We start from the raw sequence: 17,913 nt of genomic DNA, 5'->3' as shown, positions 1-17,913 counted from the left end.
CACCCGGAGGAAACCCATGCAGTCACGGGGAGAACATATAAACTCCTTACAGACAGCGGCCAGAATTGAACCCGGGTCGCTGGCGCTGTAATAGCGTTACGCTAACTGCTACACTACCATGCCTGCCCGCTACCGTGCCTGCTCACTCCAATGACATTCATTGAGTGCAACCCCAATGACATTCAAAGATCGTGACAGGGCACATCATGAAAGCCCACCTTGATTGGAACATCATTCATCTCCATAAACATTCCTTCCCACCACTACTATGGCACAGTAGCTGCAGTGCACCTTATCTACACAATGGATATTACTCACCTGGGCTACTCTGACAGCATCTCCCAGAATGTAACCTTCATCTCTAAGAAGGACAAGGTAGCAGGTGCAGGGGAACCCTACCATCATCAGATTCCCCTGCAAGTTGCACTTGGAAATATGTTGCCAGTCCTTCTTTGCAACTAGATCTAAATCCTGGAATTTCCTCCCAACAGCACTGTGAGTATACCTTCACCAGAAGGACTGCAGCATTTCGGGAAGGCAACTCACCGCCTTCTCTCTCAAGGGCAATTAGGGATGGGCAATAAATGCTGGGCTTGCCGGTGATGCTCACATCCGGAAAATGAATAAGTGAGTAAATACTGTTTATGTGTAAATCAAGGGGATAATAGTAAGTATTTAGGAAGTATTATTGTGAAAGCTTGATGCTTCAGCTGAATATCCAACATTTATTCATGTCAATAGAGGGAAATGCTTTCTCTGATCCTCATCTTGATTTGAAGATTGTTCTTGTTTTCTATCCTCTCTCTTCTTATCAAACATAACCTCAATTGATACACATATTTTCCCCTTCTGCCAACAAATAATTGTTTAATTAATTAAATATTCATCAAACAAGTGAACCCAGGGACTCTAAGAACTGAGAATGCTTATGCACTGAGCTTATTTTATGTAAAAGGTGATTATTTTGTTAACTTCTAGAGACTTAACCGCAAAAAATAAGTGGACACTGGGTGACATTCCAGTGCAGTGCCGAGGGGTGGGGTATCATCTTTTGGATGATTTGTTAAATCAAGGTCTGAGGTGGATATAAGAGATCTCATGGGCTCTACTTGAAGAACAGGGTAGTTGCCTCTAGTGTGTTGGACAATGTTTATTTCTCAGTCAACATAACAGAAGAGAAATATCAGACTATTATTACATTGGTATTGTGGAAGCTCAGTGTGCGTGAGTCAGAAGCTTGGTTTCCCGTATTACAACAATTATACTTTAAAAATGCTTTCTGAACTGTAAAGAGCTCAGTCACATGGCCTATGAAAGGTGCAATGAAAATGCAATTCTCTCTTTTATCTTTTAAATGCACATATTTAAATTTTTGTGACTGATAATTCTAAAATGCAAATATTTTTATTCAGCTCTACATGGGTAAAGATATGTTTTCTACCCATTATGAATGATGTTTGCCCTGCCATCGCTGTGTATGTATTCATCTTCCCATCACCACCAGCTGCCCTCACCCCAGCCATCCCATCCCTTGGCCCTTTACGCACATGTTACCTCCACATCTGTTCATGCACATAAATAATGGTTATACATCATGTTTCATGGGGTGTGAAGTCTGCTGGTTCCTTGTGAAGGAAAACCTAATGCATCAGTAGTCAGTAGCTGTCCAAGAGCATAAGCAAAATACAGCAGATGCTGCGGATCGGTAGTTAAAAAAAAAGAAAATCTGGAACTCTTCAACAGGCCAGCCAGCATCTGTGAAGAGAGAAACAAAGTTAATGTCCCTCCATCTGAGTGGGGGAAAGTGAGAGATTTAAGTTGTGGGGGTAGGGAGGAGTGGTGGAGAGAACAAAAGGAAAGGTCTGTGACCAGTGGAGACCAGGAGGGATCGGGTGTAACGGTAGTTGTGGCCTTGGCTGAAAGAAGATGCTAAAGGCACATAACTAATGAATGTTGTATCTGGGGAGACAAATGAAATCTCTATTTGCCAGAGAAGGGGTGAGGAAAAATTCCGAATGGAGAAAATGTGAAATAGCAGGCTGGATTGGGGATTTATATGAAATTGTTGAATTCAGTGTTGAATCTAGAAGGCTGCCATTTGTCAAGCTGGTAGGTGGCTTACTGTTCCTCAAGCTTATGTGGAGCTTCAATTGAATGGTGCTGGAGGCCAAAGATAGAGAGGTCAGAGTAAGGATGGGTTGGAGAATTAAAGTGACAAGTAACTGGAGGCGCAGGGTGATGCTTGCAGACTGAATGGAAGTGTTCAGTCTTGATGCAGGGTCTTGACCTGAAATGTTAACTACCTCTGCCTCCACAGATGCTCCTGACTCACTGACTTTTTTGCTCCAGATTCAAGCATCTGCAGTTGCCTGTGTCTCTGTTCTGAAAAGTTGACATTCAGTCTGTGTTGGGCGTCCATGATGTCAAGGAGACCACGTTGTGAGCACTGCCTGCAGTGCACTAAATTGGAAGAAATGTATATGAATGGCTCCCTCACTTGGAAGGATTGTCTGGACAGTGGGAAGGCAGGAGGTTAAGGGGAGAGCAGGTGTTGCTTCTATTTTGGTTGCATAGAAAGGTGGCGATAGGGAGGGGGATGAACAAGAGTAAATTTATTCAAAGAGTAATTTGTTGGGTTTACTGAGGCTTGATGCCAGAAAGGCTAGGCCAAAAAGTGGCTTTCCTGATGTTTACCCTGGGCTTTTTGCCAATTGTGTGAAACCTTTGAGGAAGAAAGCTCTTTCATCATCCCAAGTACTTTTGCCGTCTTCAGGTCCCTCAGAATATCTGCACTTCCCGCATTTAATTTAGACTTTAGGCCCTCAAGTGTGGTGTTTGTGCATAGATTCATCCAGTTTAGCCATTTTTACTTAGCTCTAGCACTAAACCAGTATAAGTCTGGAGTGAGTGCCTGAGCTGCAGTGAAGTGGCAGTGTCCTTGGTGATAGTACTTAGCTTTGCTTTAACTGAGTTCATTAATATCAAAACTGCTTAGCTAAGTCTTATGCAGAGGCTGAAGGAAACACGGAAGATATTAGAAATACTCAGCAGGTCAGGCAGCATCTGTGGAAAGAGAAACAGAATTAATGATTCAGATCAGTTCTGATGAAATATGGACCTGAATCATTAACGCTGTTTCTCTCTCCACAGATGCCCTGTGATTTACTGAGCATTTCCACATTTTCTGTTTTTATTTCAGATTTCCAGCATCTGCAGTTTTCTTTTATCTCTGTTGGATCTTTAACAATTTCTAGATTGGCATAACCTGATTCTTAAGCCATTGAAGATCAGAGATTTTCCTCTCCCCCTGCCCTCTCACATAACATTTATATTACTAAACATTGGCGCAGGAGCTCTTCATGTGGAGAGTTCCTGCCCGAACAGGACAGGTCCAAGATGAGGAGCATTGGTGGAAAGTAAGTAGAGGTGATGAGGAAGTCTTCAGAGACTGCAGTCTGACATCACCTGGGCTTGAAACCATATGACGTGTACCTATAATGCAGGAGCAAAGCTGCCCGGCGATATTCTGTATGGAGAATGTTCAGGCACTCATGTGCCAGTTTAGTGCAATGAACCCTGATGGTACATGCTAACCAGTAGCAGCTGGTGGGGAAGATGAATGGGGGCTAATTTGTTTTGTTCAGCTTTGTCTGGTGCTTCAATGTTGTAATATTTCATACGGCTCCCATGTATCCCCAGAATTGATAAGGCCACACAGTTTTTTTTATCATTGTTTCTAAACTTGGTATTTCTTGGATCCAGATAAAATGTCTTTCACATCAAGGCTGGAGACTTCATCACTGTGCTACTGGTAGTGTGCCCCATCAGCAGGAATTGTAGTTCTCTTGTCACTCCATGGACTGAATTCAAAGTGAATCATATCCAGGTTTGCTTAGAGTTCGAAAGCTTCACTCAGAAAAAAAACTGTGCATGTGATGAGTGTGATCAGTTTAGGAGCAATGTTATGATTTTATAAATATTTGAAACTTTATGCTCAGGTGGGATAACAAATCGGGGAATGATGCTTAAAAATGTTTCATTACTTTTTTTTCTTTGGAGTTAATAAACATTGCCCCTTGGAAGGCTAGTGATAGATAACCACATCCACCCTGCTGTCTGAAGCCGTGGGATGCCAGTATTAGTTGCATTTGATTTTTGAGTCCACCTCTGCCATCTATCCCATTTACACTCTGTCTGGGGTTGCAGAGAACCCTTAGCGTCTGCCCATACTGCTGAAGGTGATATGTGATTGTTGATTCATAATATATTACTAGGTAGACCACCATGCCTGTACCTGCATTTTGAATAAACCATCCAGTTTAATTTAGCGTCCAAATTTTTTCTCTACATGGCCAATTGCCTTTAAGAATTTGTAATGGAATCTGCTTCCAATGAGATGTTGAATTATGGATCTTAATCACTTTCTGTGTGAAAGTTTCTCTTCATTTCTGCTCTAGTTCTTTGCCAATTGTTTTAAATCTTTGACAGGCTACTGACTAACTGAACAGAAACAATTCCTTGCTACTTTCTCTTTCCGTACCCCCATAACACTTCACTCTAACCTGTTTTGCTCCATGGAGGAGAATTCCAGATTCTCCAGTCTCATCACATCACCAAAGTCATTCACCCCTGTTATTATCCTGGTGAACTATTTTACTTTGGCAAGGCCCTGATATCATTCCTAAAGTATGTTGTCCAGAATTGCACACAATACACCATCTGACGTCAGACAGAGGTTTGTAAAGTTCATTATGTCTCCCATGAGTTTACTTTTGGTGCCCCTAATTTTGAAAAATGACATAACTCATTCACTTCTTTAAAGAGCTATTAGCTTTTCCTGCTACTTTCAAAGATTTGTGATAATGCAGCCTTTGGCCTCCCTGCTCTTGAACCCCATCAAAATATTAGCAGAGTAAGATCAGCTCAACTTCACTAACTGGAAAAGCTGAAGTGAAAATTAATGACAGAGCGCAGCACAAATGGTCCACTTGTCGACCATTTACATTGGCTTTGGACTTTTCTAATGGTTTTGTTGTACTCCCTCCACATAGCTTCACTTTCCTTTAGAGGGTGTCAGCCATTTGATTAAGCTAAGCATCAGATGCAGTGCAATGTTGCACTTATTAAATCTCAGCTAAGTAGGGAAACATCATGGTAAAAACTGACTGTGCCCTTGCTAGACCCCTGAAGCAGGCTTCAACCAACTAATCCCAGCCAGCATTGACATCACAGTCTGCAAATGGTTGGGAGTCTTGTGGTCGCAGGAAGAAGTAAAAAGACTTAGAGAGAAGGACATACTACAAAACCAACATTGCTGTTATCTGCTTTTACGTGCTGCACTCTGCAATCAATTTTCATTTCAGCATTTTCAGTTAGCAGAGTTGTGGGTGATCGAAATCTGCTTTGGAAATGTTCACATTGATAAATAGGGAGCTGGAGGGAGAAAGTACAAGAAAATGTGTATAGCAAAATGTCATCAGACCAGGTGAATGATCGGCATGGAATGCTGAAGAATAACAATCCAGGTCTGGAATACCGCACTGGCGTCCAGTAGGAATGTGGGTGTTCTTGGCACAGTGGGCGGAGGGTGTGGGTGTGAGAAAAAGAACGAGGCACCTTGTAAAACTGATCAATGGACAAATCTGAGTTTATTTAATTTTCAAACCATGGCCGCAGAAGGTTTACATTCTTTGCCAGCTGCCGTGTTCAAAATCCCAACAGCATAGCTCCCAAGGGAAGGATTACTTTGGAATGGGCAGATCTCCCTGTGATTTTCTTGGCTGCAGTGCTAAAAGCATCAAACCAGGCTGCTGCGTACCAGCCCGATCAGATCATTGGGTGAGGCAAAAGTCCAAATCAATGCACGAGGATGGAAAGGCAGGGCAGTGATTTTAAAACGTAAAGGTATCATTGCAAACTGTTTTCAAATGGCCTGGCAGGTAAGTAATTCTCTCATTCCCCTCCCCCCTCAAGATGCACTTTAAGTTTAGAAAGTTGAAGAATCTCGTATCATTTTAGAGTCTGATCATTACAGTCACTACTTTGGGAATGATTGTCCCAGAAATTGCTGGAATGATGCATTTAGCAGTTAACATCTCTTCTGATTGCATTATTTTTGTACTGCTAATTGCCAGAAGTGTCCAGGTGAAGGATCACAACCCAAAGTGTCGACTGTGCATTTCCCTTTACAGATGCTGCCTGACCCACTGAGTTCCTCCAGCAGCTCGATTTTGCACCAGATCCCAGCATCTGCAGTCTCTTGTGTCTGCCGGATATGTGAGCTGATAGTGATGCAGAGATGTCTGCTTGACTTTTCAGTTCCCATAAACCAATGAAATTTAAGGGTAGAGAAAGAAACAGAGAAAGCAATGGAGATTTGGTGAAATGAGAGTGAAATTACATTCAGAAAAGGAAAACGAGAGGGAAAAGAGAGTTGATTGTATGAGAGAAAAAATGATGAAACCCCTGTATGCATGATTCCTTTCCACCACTATATAACAATGTCAAGTAAATGGCAGTAACTCAGATGGTTGTGACATGGTATAGGGAATATATGCTGCCAAACACAAGTTCTTAGTAGAGGAATGTTGAAGGGAAGAAACATATCTTACACAACAATAAACTACTGCAAACCTGCCAGTGTTCCTGGAATAATGTACAGACTTTCTTTTTTCAGTAATTTTCCACAAGCATGGGCATGTTCTGGAAGATATTGCTGATCGTAGATTGCTTCTTCCTGGGAGCCTTCAAAGGTAAATCAATGTGCTCCAAGCAAAACTTCCAGAAATGCGTCTTTATAATACAAGTGAAAATATTAATCTAGTAATAAAAATCTTAATACGAAAGGAATTTGTTATTTGTTGCTTAGATTCAGAATGAAAATCTCCCAAGGATGGTGAGCTTGTGAACCACCTGCTGCAGGTTTTCATAGCTTTTGTCCTTGTTGTCAGAGACATGGGTAGGCACTAAGGAGGGGTCAGATTTCAGCCATCACCATGAGTCACCACCCACAATGTCCTGCTATTGATCTCCTCAGGGAAGCTTTCTCATCTGGGAACAACTGGGGGTGGGTAGAGAGTGAGGGAGGGGAATACAATGTCAAAGTAACCCTGCCCTTGCTGCTTTCCTTTTCCCAAGAAGTAACCCCACTGCTTGCCACACCAGGTAGCCTAGGTTTCTCTGCTGGATATACTACATAGGTACATTTTACTGTTTAATGGTCGAATCAGCAGATGACTGTATCTAACTTTGTCAACCAACTGAGAAAAACGACCCTGGGTGTAGATAGAAATGCACAGGAACTGCAAGGATCCAAAGAGGGATTGTATGGAGTACTGAGAGTATTGGAAGGATCTTCATCCAGAGAACAGTTGTAGATGTTAGCCTCTACTTGGCATGTGTCCCTTATCAGAATATATAAACATAAATTGTGCATGGGGATACATTGGCCCAGAGTGCATATTAGGAAATAGTGAGTAAGTTTCCCATAATTCTTTATCCATTTAGATAGAAGAACAGGGATAATATTACATTTTGCACTGAGTACACCCATTTGGAAAATAGTCCATGTGTTTTCAGAGCCTGTTTTGTTTTAGTATTTCTTTTTTATTATTTACTTTATGTTGCTGAAATTAATTATTCTTAAATTCAAATTTAAATTATATTATTCTTTGTGATATGGTGCCATAATGTCTTGATGATGGTGTGAAAAATTATTCATCTGGTGCCTTAGTGATCTTCCAGTTTCACTCAAAGCACCAAGGTAGGCACCAAGTAGATGTGAGGCACATGTTCATGCTGGTGGTGAACTTGTGAAAGAGTGCCTTGAACCGTCTCACAGGATGATACACACATTACACGAATTGAGTGACAGTGAATTGGAACCAGGGCAATTGTCCATCCATTCAGGTGGCGATAGCTAGTAAAAGAAGAAGGAAATGTAATAAAATGAAGAGGTATAAAACATTGTTAACATTTTACAAAGATGGTAGAAAGGTTATATAATACACAGATAATCACTTTTATAGTTACATTTCTGGGAAGACTTGATACAAAGGATGTGATGAAAGATGTATTTGTTAGCACTATCAGTAATCATATCTTGCTTGAAGGTTCCAGTATTGACTCTGCATTTCATTCTGCTCGTAGTGACATTTGAAGTAGTCAACCATTACAGAGGTTAATTGAGCAAGGAGAGGATACATTCTGTTTTGTGAATAATGATCATTACTCTTTTGCCTGCATATAGGGCCCCAGCTGGCTCAGTGCCAAAAGTTACCAGATGTTTACCCCAACAAAGTTGAAATAAATGTTACTGTCCATTCAACATTCAGCCTGAAATGCTCGGGGGAGAATGAAGTGGTTTGGGAGTTGCCTTTTAAAGAGGATACACAGAATGTCAGTAAAAAAAATGAATACAACAATAGCGGGAGCTTTGTACAAACGCTTGAGATCCACAAAGCAACAGGAATCCACACTGGGATGTATATCTGCTACTACCCAGCACTTCATTTCGATGACAATGATGAGATTGAAGGTCGGGATATCTACGTTTTCGTTCCAGGTGCGTGCATATGAGAGTGGTTAACTGCTAATGGCTTCAGTTTTCTCATGTCATATCTGCACTATTGTTTTTTGCTTACAAGTGTATCACTCTTTGATACCTCAGCCTAATAGTCAGTCTTAAGATGTGGGCCAATACTGTGTATTGCAGTCTATCATTACCTCATAACTTCATAACCATGTATTTTCCAGTGGGACATATTTCAACACAGTCAGGAACTTTGGTTGGCATTCGGCTTTCCCTCATCAGCCTGGGCATTGCCACTATTCGGAGTAGTCTGGCTGAGATCAGCCATCTCCTGCATAGATTGAAGGTTGAACTTGACAGTTCCAAGGGCAGCATGGCTGAGTTCTTGCATTTGCCACCTGAGCTGTCTGGGGAGCCACTGCTGTCTACCCTTTATGTTGTTTATACTGGGCGTCTGACTGCCCTTTGCAGTTTTAGGCTCAGTCTCCTTCTATGTTTGTCTCCGAAACTTGCGGTAGCTGTTTGTTCTGGTGATAATAATTGTTTTATTCTTCTCAGTATGTTTCTAATTCTTTCGTCTCCTGAAAGTCTTGACTTTTCTGGGATATAGTTTGACAGATGCTGTTATCTCACATGTGCAAATCTGGCTCTTGATTACTGGTAGGCTATCCAATTTTATGGGACCAGGGTTAGGAAAGGAGAACGTTACCATAAGCATGTGCCATTGGTATCAAAGAAGAATAGCACAGATATCAATAGGAAAGCTGATGATCTAACACAAATATTATGATTGAATTTTTCCAAATTTTGCAATACAGACTGAAATTCTAAAATATGTCCATTGGGGTTTGAGGGTGTTGTGGTGGGGTGCTGTGATGGGTCATCACAATTGGTGATGTTACCATAGTGGGGTTCTCCTTCTACCACATCTAATCTCAGAGTAAAGCAGACATGAACGTAAATTCCCTCTATTAACTGGGTTGGTTGCACTTGTAATGTCATATATACATGATATTGCACATTAATAACACACAAGAAAGCATTTAAATTATTTAATCTTCCTTCACTTTTATTATCTATATTTTTAGCAGGTCTGTCTTTTCCATTGCCCCCCAGCCTCAAACGGCCGCAAAAGCTAGTCCTTTGATGCCAGCTGTGGAAACAATGACTAATCCCACCGTGCTATCAACGGCAACAATAACTAGCTGCATCTTTTCATCAGTGGTAACAATGGCTAGGTTCTCTGTGCTTTTAATTGCACAATATCTATTCCCTACCATGCCATCAATCCTCCCAACCACTTTGCTTTCCTAACCATGTCTTCCATGCCAATTCTTTATGGAGTTCCACCCTAATATTGACGTCTCACAGCTGCCGTATGATACTAATACAACCACTGGCTACAACAGGCCCATCTCACCCCACTGATTGCATGTTAATGTCCAGTGACTACTGCAGAATAAAAATGAAGCGTTGTTTAAATATGAGGGCTGAAGATTGTGACAGTTTACCTCCAGGGTAGGTTTAATGTTCATGCCTTTAAAAGTTTTCACATTCCAGTTCAGTATTTGTAGGATCACAGTGTCACAACATAAAATTGCAAGCTACAGCTCAGAAATCCAACAGTAGATTTGAAGGGATTAAGGTGTTCTCATTTACTCCAAGTTTTCATTTGGAAATGTACAAACTTCTTCTAATTGGGTTGTTGCATTCTTCACGGGTAGTTTGTGTAATGGCTGTGACCCCTTCACCTGGAAGGCAAGCACAATTTGAATTGGAAGCTTTCCATGATGCTCTAATGCTTGGGTTATAGGAGTTAAAATATGAGTGACAAGTTGGGTGAAATCACTTTTTCCTTTGCTGTGAGTTGAACCTCCCTTCAGCAAACTGGCTGAGAGCAGCTGAAGTCATTCAAACCAAGAAAAATAAGTTGGTGTTTATGATTTTGTAGTTGCTATGCAGTAAGCAGTTAGCTTTCTGAAATTATAGCTCTAACTAAAGCCACTGGGGTGTATTCTTGTTCTAGTGCAATGCTGGTGTGCGTTTTATAATCAAAAGTTCATGTTGGAATTGAATGAAATTTGACTTCAGTAAAAGTCGTTAAATGGAAATAAGGCATAACATAAAAGCTTTAGTTGAAAAATTAAACATCCAAAATCTAATGGAAGGTGGCTATAGCATGTAAATCAACTGCAGAGAATAGAAATAATCAATGTGAAATGAGAGAAGACTCCAGTGTAAATCGTTCCACATAAACCGTTAGATGTGGTTATTGCAGATTTTTTTGATATCCTGAAAAATATGTCCCAAGTATATTTATCACATATTTTGAGAATTGGCAGTTTTCAGATGTCGTTGAGGTGGAGTTATTGTTAAATACTTTGACCTTTTTACAGATCCTGATCATCCTTTTGTCCCACAAATGAATTTTGAAAATATAGTAATAGTAGCAGAAGGTGAAGTGGCTGTGATTCCATGTCGAGTGTCTAATCCAAAGTTGCACGTCACCTTGAGTAATCTTGATACTAAGAACATGATCTCTGCTACCTATGATAATAAAGAAGGATTCAGAGGCATCTTCAAGGAGGGGACATACGTCTGCGTCACAACAATCGATGGTGTGGAGCACAGATCAGAGAAGTACATTGTTAATACGTTTAAAGGTAAAGTAATTCTTGATGTTGTGGTTCGTTTGATCAATGCTAGTTGTTATTTAAAAAATCCTGTTTTTTGAGTTTTAAGTTTCAAACCAAGGTATAATTATAACGTATAATAATATCTATGAACAATTACATAAACACTTAATAAGAGGATAAAATGTTTCTTGAGTGACTAAATTTCAAGGTAATTAAAGATAGTAATTAATATGTTAATTTTTGTTTATATTTTATGACCTTTGAAAGATTAAGGCAAGTTAAATTAGAAGACTATTTATGGTGATTTGGACACAATAGTAAATGGTATATATATATAATTTTACCAGTATAATTGGATAATGATAAACCAGCACAGATCATGAAATGTCTGACTTGCATTATTTCCTGTTGTATAATGTAACCTAATTGGAGATGCACTAGGGTATGAAATAATGTTTAATATTTTAGATTTCATTTCAGTGTAATATTGAAAAGCTTTTTTTACTCTTTCTGATGATACTTAAGGTCTTTTTCCATTTATAGTGAATTCATGGATTCTATGATTTTGTTCAACTTTATCACAGATAACAACCATAATCTATTTATAAACATAAAATGTCTTTAAGCCTGTTCCCACTGAGATGGGCTCTAACATTATCTTCTTGCATTTATATTTTAGTGGCAAAGGATCTGAAAGTTGAAATAGAAGCTACTAAAAAAGTAGTTAAAGTGGGAGAGAGCATCCATGTGACTTGTGTAGTAGTAGATAATGAAGTGGTGACTATCAACTGGAATTACCCAGGAAAAAATGTATGTAAAGCTGATCACTTTTTATCTTTCCTCACCCTGTGACGGAACATCGAAATTTTTTTTTTGGGAAAACATTCTTTATCTATTAAATATAATGGAGGTGTAATATTTTTGCTCATATAACTAATATTTTGGCAAAGCTAAGGATAAGGATAATCAGAACACATTGCATTCGAGTCTATAGTGCAATACAATCCCCTTGTGCATTATTTTCTGCATACATATAATGCAATTGTGTCGAATGCCTGTGAACCTTATTGGTAAATCGGTAAATTGGTTTATTATTGTCTCACATACTTGAGGTACAGTGAAAAACTTTGTCTTGAATGCCATCCATACAGATTTCATCACATCAGTGCATTGAGGTAGTACAAGGGAAAAGCAATAACAGAATGCAGAATATAATGTTACAGTTACAAAGAAAGTGCAGTGCAGGCAGACAATCAAGTGCAAGGCCAAGACGAGTTAGATTGGGCGGTCAAGAGTCCATCGTATTGTACAAGGGGACTGTTTAACAGTGGGATAGAAGCTGTCCTTGAGCCTGGTGGTATGTGATTTCAGGCTTTTGTATCTTCTACCTGATGAGAGGGGAGAAGACAGAATGTCTGGGGTGGGTGGGGTCTTTGATTATACTGGCTGCTTTAACAAGGCAACGAGAAGTGTAGACAGTGTCCATGGAGGGGAGGGGAATCTCAGAAATTTATAGTGCAGAAAGGAGGCCATTTGGCCCATCATGCCTTTGCAGGCCAAGAGAGGATCTGTTCAAATTAATTCCCCTTCCTGGCTCTCGATCCACAGTATCGTGGGTTTCTGCTCCTCAGGTGTTCATTCATTTTAATGTGATGACGGTTTATGCCTCCACCTTTATGAGAGTTTCAGATCGCATTGCTCTATGGAAGGAAAATAAGAAATCTTCGACTCCTTTTAATCCTTCATCTAATTGACTTAAATTTATGAGCTCAAGTTATTAACCTAAAGGAGATGGATCTTTCTTGTTTACTCTGCCCAGGCTTCTTAGATTAGATTAGATTAGATATTAGATATTCTTCTGATTTTACACACCTCAATTAAATCTCTCCTCAATATTTGTTACAAAGAAAACACTCTCAACCTAGCCAATCTCTCCTCATAACTAAATATTTCTGGGCCTTGCAATATCTTTCAATATCTCCTCTGCACCCTGTGATATCCTTCCCATAGTGTGGTGAGCAGAAAGTATTCTAGCTGTGGCTGAATCCATGTTTTACACAGTCCTCACATGACCTTCTTTTGAACAAAGTGGGTCACAAACAGTAATCATGCTCCAGGTCATGGACTTCCCCTTTCCCATGAGATTTTCAATGTCATGCCATCTTTTGTGAATGCGTAATGTCTAGGAATAGTGAACAAGTCAAGCATACTGAGCAGCTAATCAGATTGAAGCATTTTCAGAAACATTTTTAACTTTATACCATGTTGAAGCCAGAGTTGCTGTCAGTTGATGACAGTGGTCCCTGATAATTTTACCAACACTATAATCAAGGTTCCACATGAAGAAAGTCTGAAATCAAATATAACCTGTCAGATTGTATGCTGCACAATTTACCATTGTATCAGAATGTAAACGAATATATCGGGAGGGTCCCTGAATATAGAAGACAAATTGTATGCATTTTTCAACGGCAAGGACAGTAGTATAGACTTGCTCAATCATTCCTCAGGATACATTAGTACTTTGCAATGTGGACTGAGAATATATCCCTCCTGTGTTTACTCTGCATTTAGAGAGATGGCTCTCTCAAGATGAATTTTATTAGCTGGTGTTCCCAGTGATTTTACTTTGAAGTGATCCTAATTTTTGACTTTCAGGTGTTCATACACTTCTTGTAACTGATTGTTGAAATGCAAACAAAACTTGTTTGAATTATAGAGTTGTACAACACAAAAACAGGCTCTTCGGCCCACCATGTCCAAGCCAACCATTTTGCCCATCTATACTGATCCCATTTCCCTGCGTTAGGTCTGTATCCATCCATGCCTGGCCTATTCAAGTACCTGTCTAAATATCTTTTAAACTTAGTGATTGTATTTGACTCCACCACCTCCTCTGGCAGCACATTCCAGATATCAACCACTCTCAATGTAAAAAAAACTTACCCCACAAATCCCTTTTAAAACTCCTACTTCTCATCTTAAACCTGTGCCCTCTTATTTTTGATATCTGACCAAAAAGAAAATAATGTTATTGAAAAGAAAACAATTTACCAATCACAGTTGAGCTACGGCTTGGGGAGAAGTAATTTGATGTGTCCCCCCTCTTCCGACTTTAACAGGAAGCAGAACAAGAGCAGGAATATCACTGGACATCATTCTGTCCAAGTCACTCTACTTTCACAGCAACACATTTCCCAGGTCTCTCAGTGTCTTTGGGTTAATGTTCTGGAATTCCTTCTTAGCACAAATGTGGGAGTACTTTCACCACAAGGACTGCGTTGATTCAAGGAAAGGACAGCAAACTATCCATAGTCACCAAGGGATGGATAATAACTACAGGGACATAAGTATTGCCTGCATCCACCAAATTATTTTATTTAGAAAAAAGTTAAACTTTCCTACCACCTCTATTATATGAAACGCAAGATCTACCTGCAACTTGCACTCAGACCAAAAGACCTTGTTGTCTTGGGCCTGCAGTTTGGAAGGGAAACCTCAGCTGAGTAATCCATAAAGGGATCACTTGGAAAGATTTCTGTTTGTACATCAACTCCAAGCTATAAGCCTTTTCACAGTGATATTAATGTTGCTGCATGAGTGCAGCGTAAGAATTTTTGAGTATTGTTGCAAGATTACTTATTAATTCTCTAGGGCAAACTATAGGAGAGATCATAAATATTCATGTAGATTGCTTGATTTACTTTAGAAGGGAAAGGAAGATCTCAAGGAAGTAAAACAACCATTCATAAAGATAATGAAGACCCTTGAAATTGAGGAAGCCACACTGGAAGATGCTGGAATCTATGAATGTTCCGTGTCACATGCAACTCAAGAAACCTACAGAAAAAAGCACGTTCACATCCAAGTTTGTGGTATGTATGAATTAAAATATTTGTCTATTTTACTTTCAATTTTTATCCTAGTTCATGTACATAGACATACGTAGATTCCATCTACAATGATTCCATCTACAGAAGAAACATTAATGTAGGATCACCATATTTTTCACTCAATGTTCCAAAAGATGTTGGATTCAGATTTAAGTTGTGCTGAATTTAAATCTGAATTCAGATGCTGCTCACTCCTGAGCTCAAATCATCTGCACCAGTCAGACTTGGAACTGAGACCTATGCTAATTTGGGATAGTGATCACTGAAGTTATGTGGGTGATATCAGTGAATCCCAGCCATTTCTTCTCTGTATGTTCATTGAGATTGCCATATAGTGAATTAAAATATAGCACATATGTAAAAATGTATTCTTTTGCGGGAAAGTAAAGTTAAGACTTCATGCGGTAGCCATTGGAGGAAGAGAGAAAGAACTGTTTTGGGAAATTGGAAAGAACCAAAATTAGAATTGGTTAATATTCCATGCCATTATTGTTAGATTGCTTGAATGGTCCACTTTATAAATAAAGCACTCTAAGCAGGAGCAGAAAAGACTACTGTGCCTAAAATGATTATTAAATTCGGGAAAGAATGAGTGTAATCTTATGTGAAAATGAGAAACAGGAAAAGATCAGCTAGCTCAAGTCTGCTCCATGGTGAAAGTGGCAACTCCAATGATATATTCTCTAACTACACAATTTTCTGGGAAAGGCTATATTTTTTGGCTCATGAAACTGGGATTTTTATCCCTGTTTTTGAAGAACATGTTCCAGAATATGTAACATTTTTCCATGAATGTCAGTAGACTTTGCTGCGCCATGGGGAGACTGGCAAAGGCGTGGAGACTTGAGCACAAAATCTAGATTGATACTTCAGTGCAAAATTGTGGAGTACCACCTTGCCTTTTGGACGAGATGCTAAACCAAGGCTTAGTTTGTCCCTTTGGATGAGTATCCCTTGATTCTATTTTACTTTGTCATCCTCTGCAGTGTGCTGGCCAATAATGATCCCTCAACCAACATCATTAAAGCAAATTATTCTATCATGATCTGCTTTGAGACTTTGTTTTGTGCCTAATGGCTGCTGTTTTTCCTGTATTAAAATACTGTTTATAAAGAAGGCAAAATTACATTTATTTCCAATGGAATGTCTGACAATAATTCAGATTATACTGTTAAAAATATTAGTTAGTACACATGATTCTCTGTCCAGAACTTTAAACCATTGCACCAAGAATTACAATTAAGGGCTGATACAACTTACTTTCCTTGCTTTTCTTCTCTTTCTTAGAGAAGGGATTTATACATTTGGATCCCAGTTTTGGAACAGAAGAGTTTGCAGACCTACATGAAGTCAAGCAGTTTGTGGTCAACATTGAGGCCTACCCAGCACCCACTGTTCGATGGCTGAAGAACAATGTTACTCTGCATGAGGATAACAATGAAGTGATGATCAACACAGTAAAAACCCAGGAAATCAGGTAAAGATAGACAGCACAAAACCATTTTAATATATAATCAATAGAATTTGACACGCTTGCTAGAAGAAATCATAATCAAGTATACTAATAAGATCCATAATATTGCAATTAATTGTCAATAAACTGCTATTTCTATTCATTTGCTGCTATGCCATCTGTATTAGCATGGAAGAAAACAAAATACAGACTGGAAATTCTGCAACTCACAACACAGGAAATTAAGAGATGGACATTTTCTTTGAGTCCACTTTGCTATTCAACAAGATCATGGCTGATCTTCTATCTCAGCACCATCTTCCTGCCCTGTCCCATGTCACATAATTCTTTTAATATCCAGTAATCTATCGATTTCTGTTTTGACTAAACTTAATGTCTGAGCCTCCACAGGGCTCTGGTGTCGAGAATGTCAAAGATTCATTCCCTTCTTCTTGAAGACATTTCTCCTGATCTCTGTCCCAAATGACCTACCCCATGCTTTGAGATTGTGACCACTGGTTCTGGACTCCTCAGCCAGGGGAAACATCCTGCTCACGTCTATATAGTTGAACCCTTTAAGAATTTTGTGTGTTTCAGTCAAATCAGCTCACATTCTTCTAAACTGTAGGGACTTTAGCCCTACTTGCTTAATGTCTCCTCATATGATAGACCCACCAACCTGAAAATCAGTCTTCATTGCATTCTCTCTATAGCAAATATTTCTTTTTTTAGGTAAGAAGACCAACATTGTGCACTATACTCTTCAGTCTAGTTTCACCAAGGCTCCTTATAATTGTAGTAAGACATACTTCTGCTCTCAAAACCTCTTGCAGCTACGGCCAACCATACTATTTGGCTTCCTAACTGCTTGCTGCACCTGTTGTTAACTTTCAGTGACTTGTGCGCAAGGACACCTCAGTCCTAAGTCCCTTTGAACATTGATATATGCCAATCTCTCAAAATTTTCTTGTAAAAATTGTGTATAATTTATGTTTAATTTATGTTTTTCTTGTGAATGCTGCTTATATGATGCTATATGCCTGTGATGCTGCTGCAAGTAAGTTTTTCATTGTCCCTGTGCATTGGTATTGGTTTATTATTGTCACTTGTACTGAGGTACAGTGAAAAACTTGTCTTGCATACCAATTCATTTCACAGTGCATTGACGTAGTACAGGGTAAAAACAATAACAGAATACAGAGTAAAGTGTCACAGCTACAGGGAAGTGCATTGCAGGCAGACAATAAGGTACAAGGTCATAACAAGGTAGATTGTAAGGTCAAGTGCACATACGTGTACTTGTGCATATGACAGTAAACTTAACTTTGACTTTGACTTTAACATGCCAGGTTGGAAGCTAAAGTGCTGGTCCTCAGACTTACATGAAGCTTCATTGGAAAG

The 17,913-nt window shown here is 39.4% G+C and overlaps 1 protein-coding gene across 1 annotated transcript in view; it reads left to right on the top strand.

Moving 5' to 3' along the window:
• Positions 1 to 17,913, top strand: part of pdgfra (platelet-derived growth factor receptor, alpha polypeptide) — a 44,337-nt gene that overhangs the window by 7,826 nt on the left and 18,598 nt on the right. Inside the window, 6 exon segments of the mRNA XM_052045700.1 lie at positions 6,677 to 6,752; positions 8,249 to 8,563; positions 10,927 to 11,193; positions 11,846 to 11,976; positions 14,876 to 15,041; positions 16,347 to 16,536. Of these exon segments, the coding sequence (XP_051901660.1) occupies positions 6,692 to 6,752; positions 8,249 to 8,563; positions 10,927 to 11,193; positions 11,846 to 11,976; positions 14,876 to 15,041; positions 16,347 to 16,536 (1,130 nt within the window). The 5' untranslated portion in view covers positions 6,677 to 6,691.

The sequence above is a fragment of the Pristis pectinata genome, chromosome 2 (assembly GCF_009764475.1).
Source record: "Pristis pectinata isolate sPriPec2 chromosome 2, sPriPec2.1.pri, whole genome shotgun sequence".
NCBI classification, from domain to species: domain Eukaryota; kingdom Metazoa; phylum Chordata; class Chondrichthyes; order Rhinopristiformes; family Pristidae; genus Pristis; species Pristis pectinata.
The sequence above is the reverse complement of the archived record's forward strand: the minus strand, read 5'-3'. Positions and strand labels throughout refer to the sequence as shown.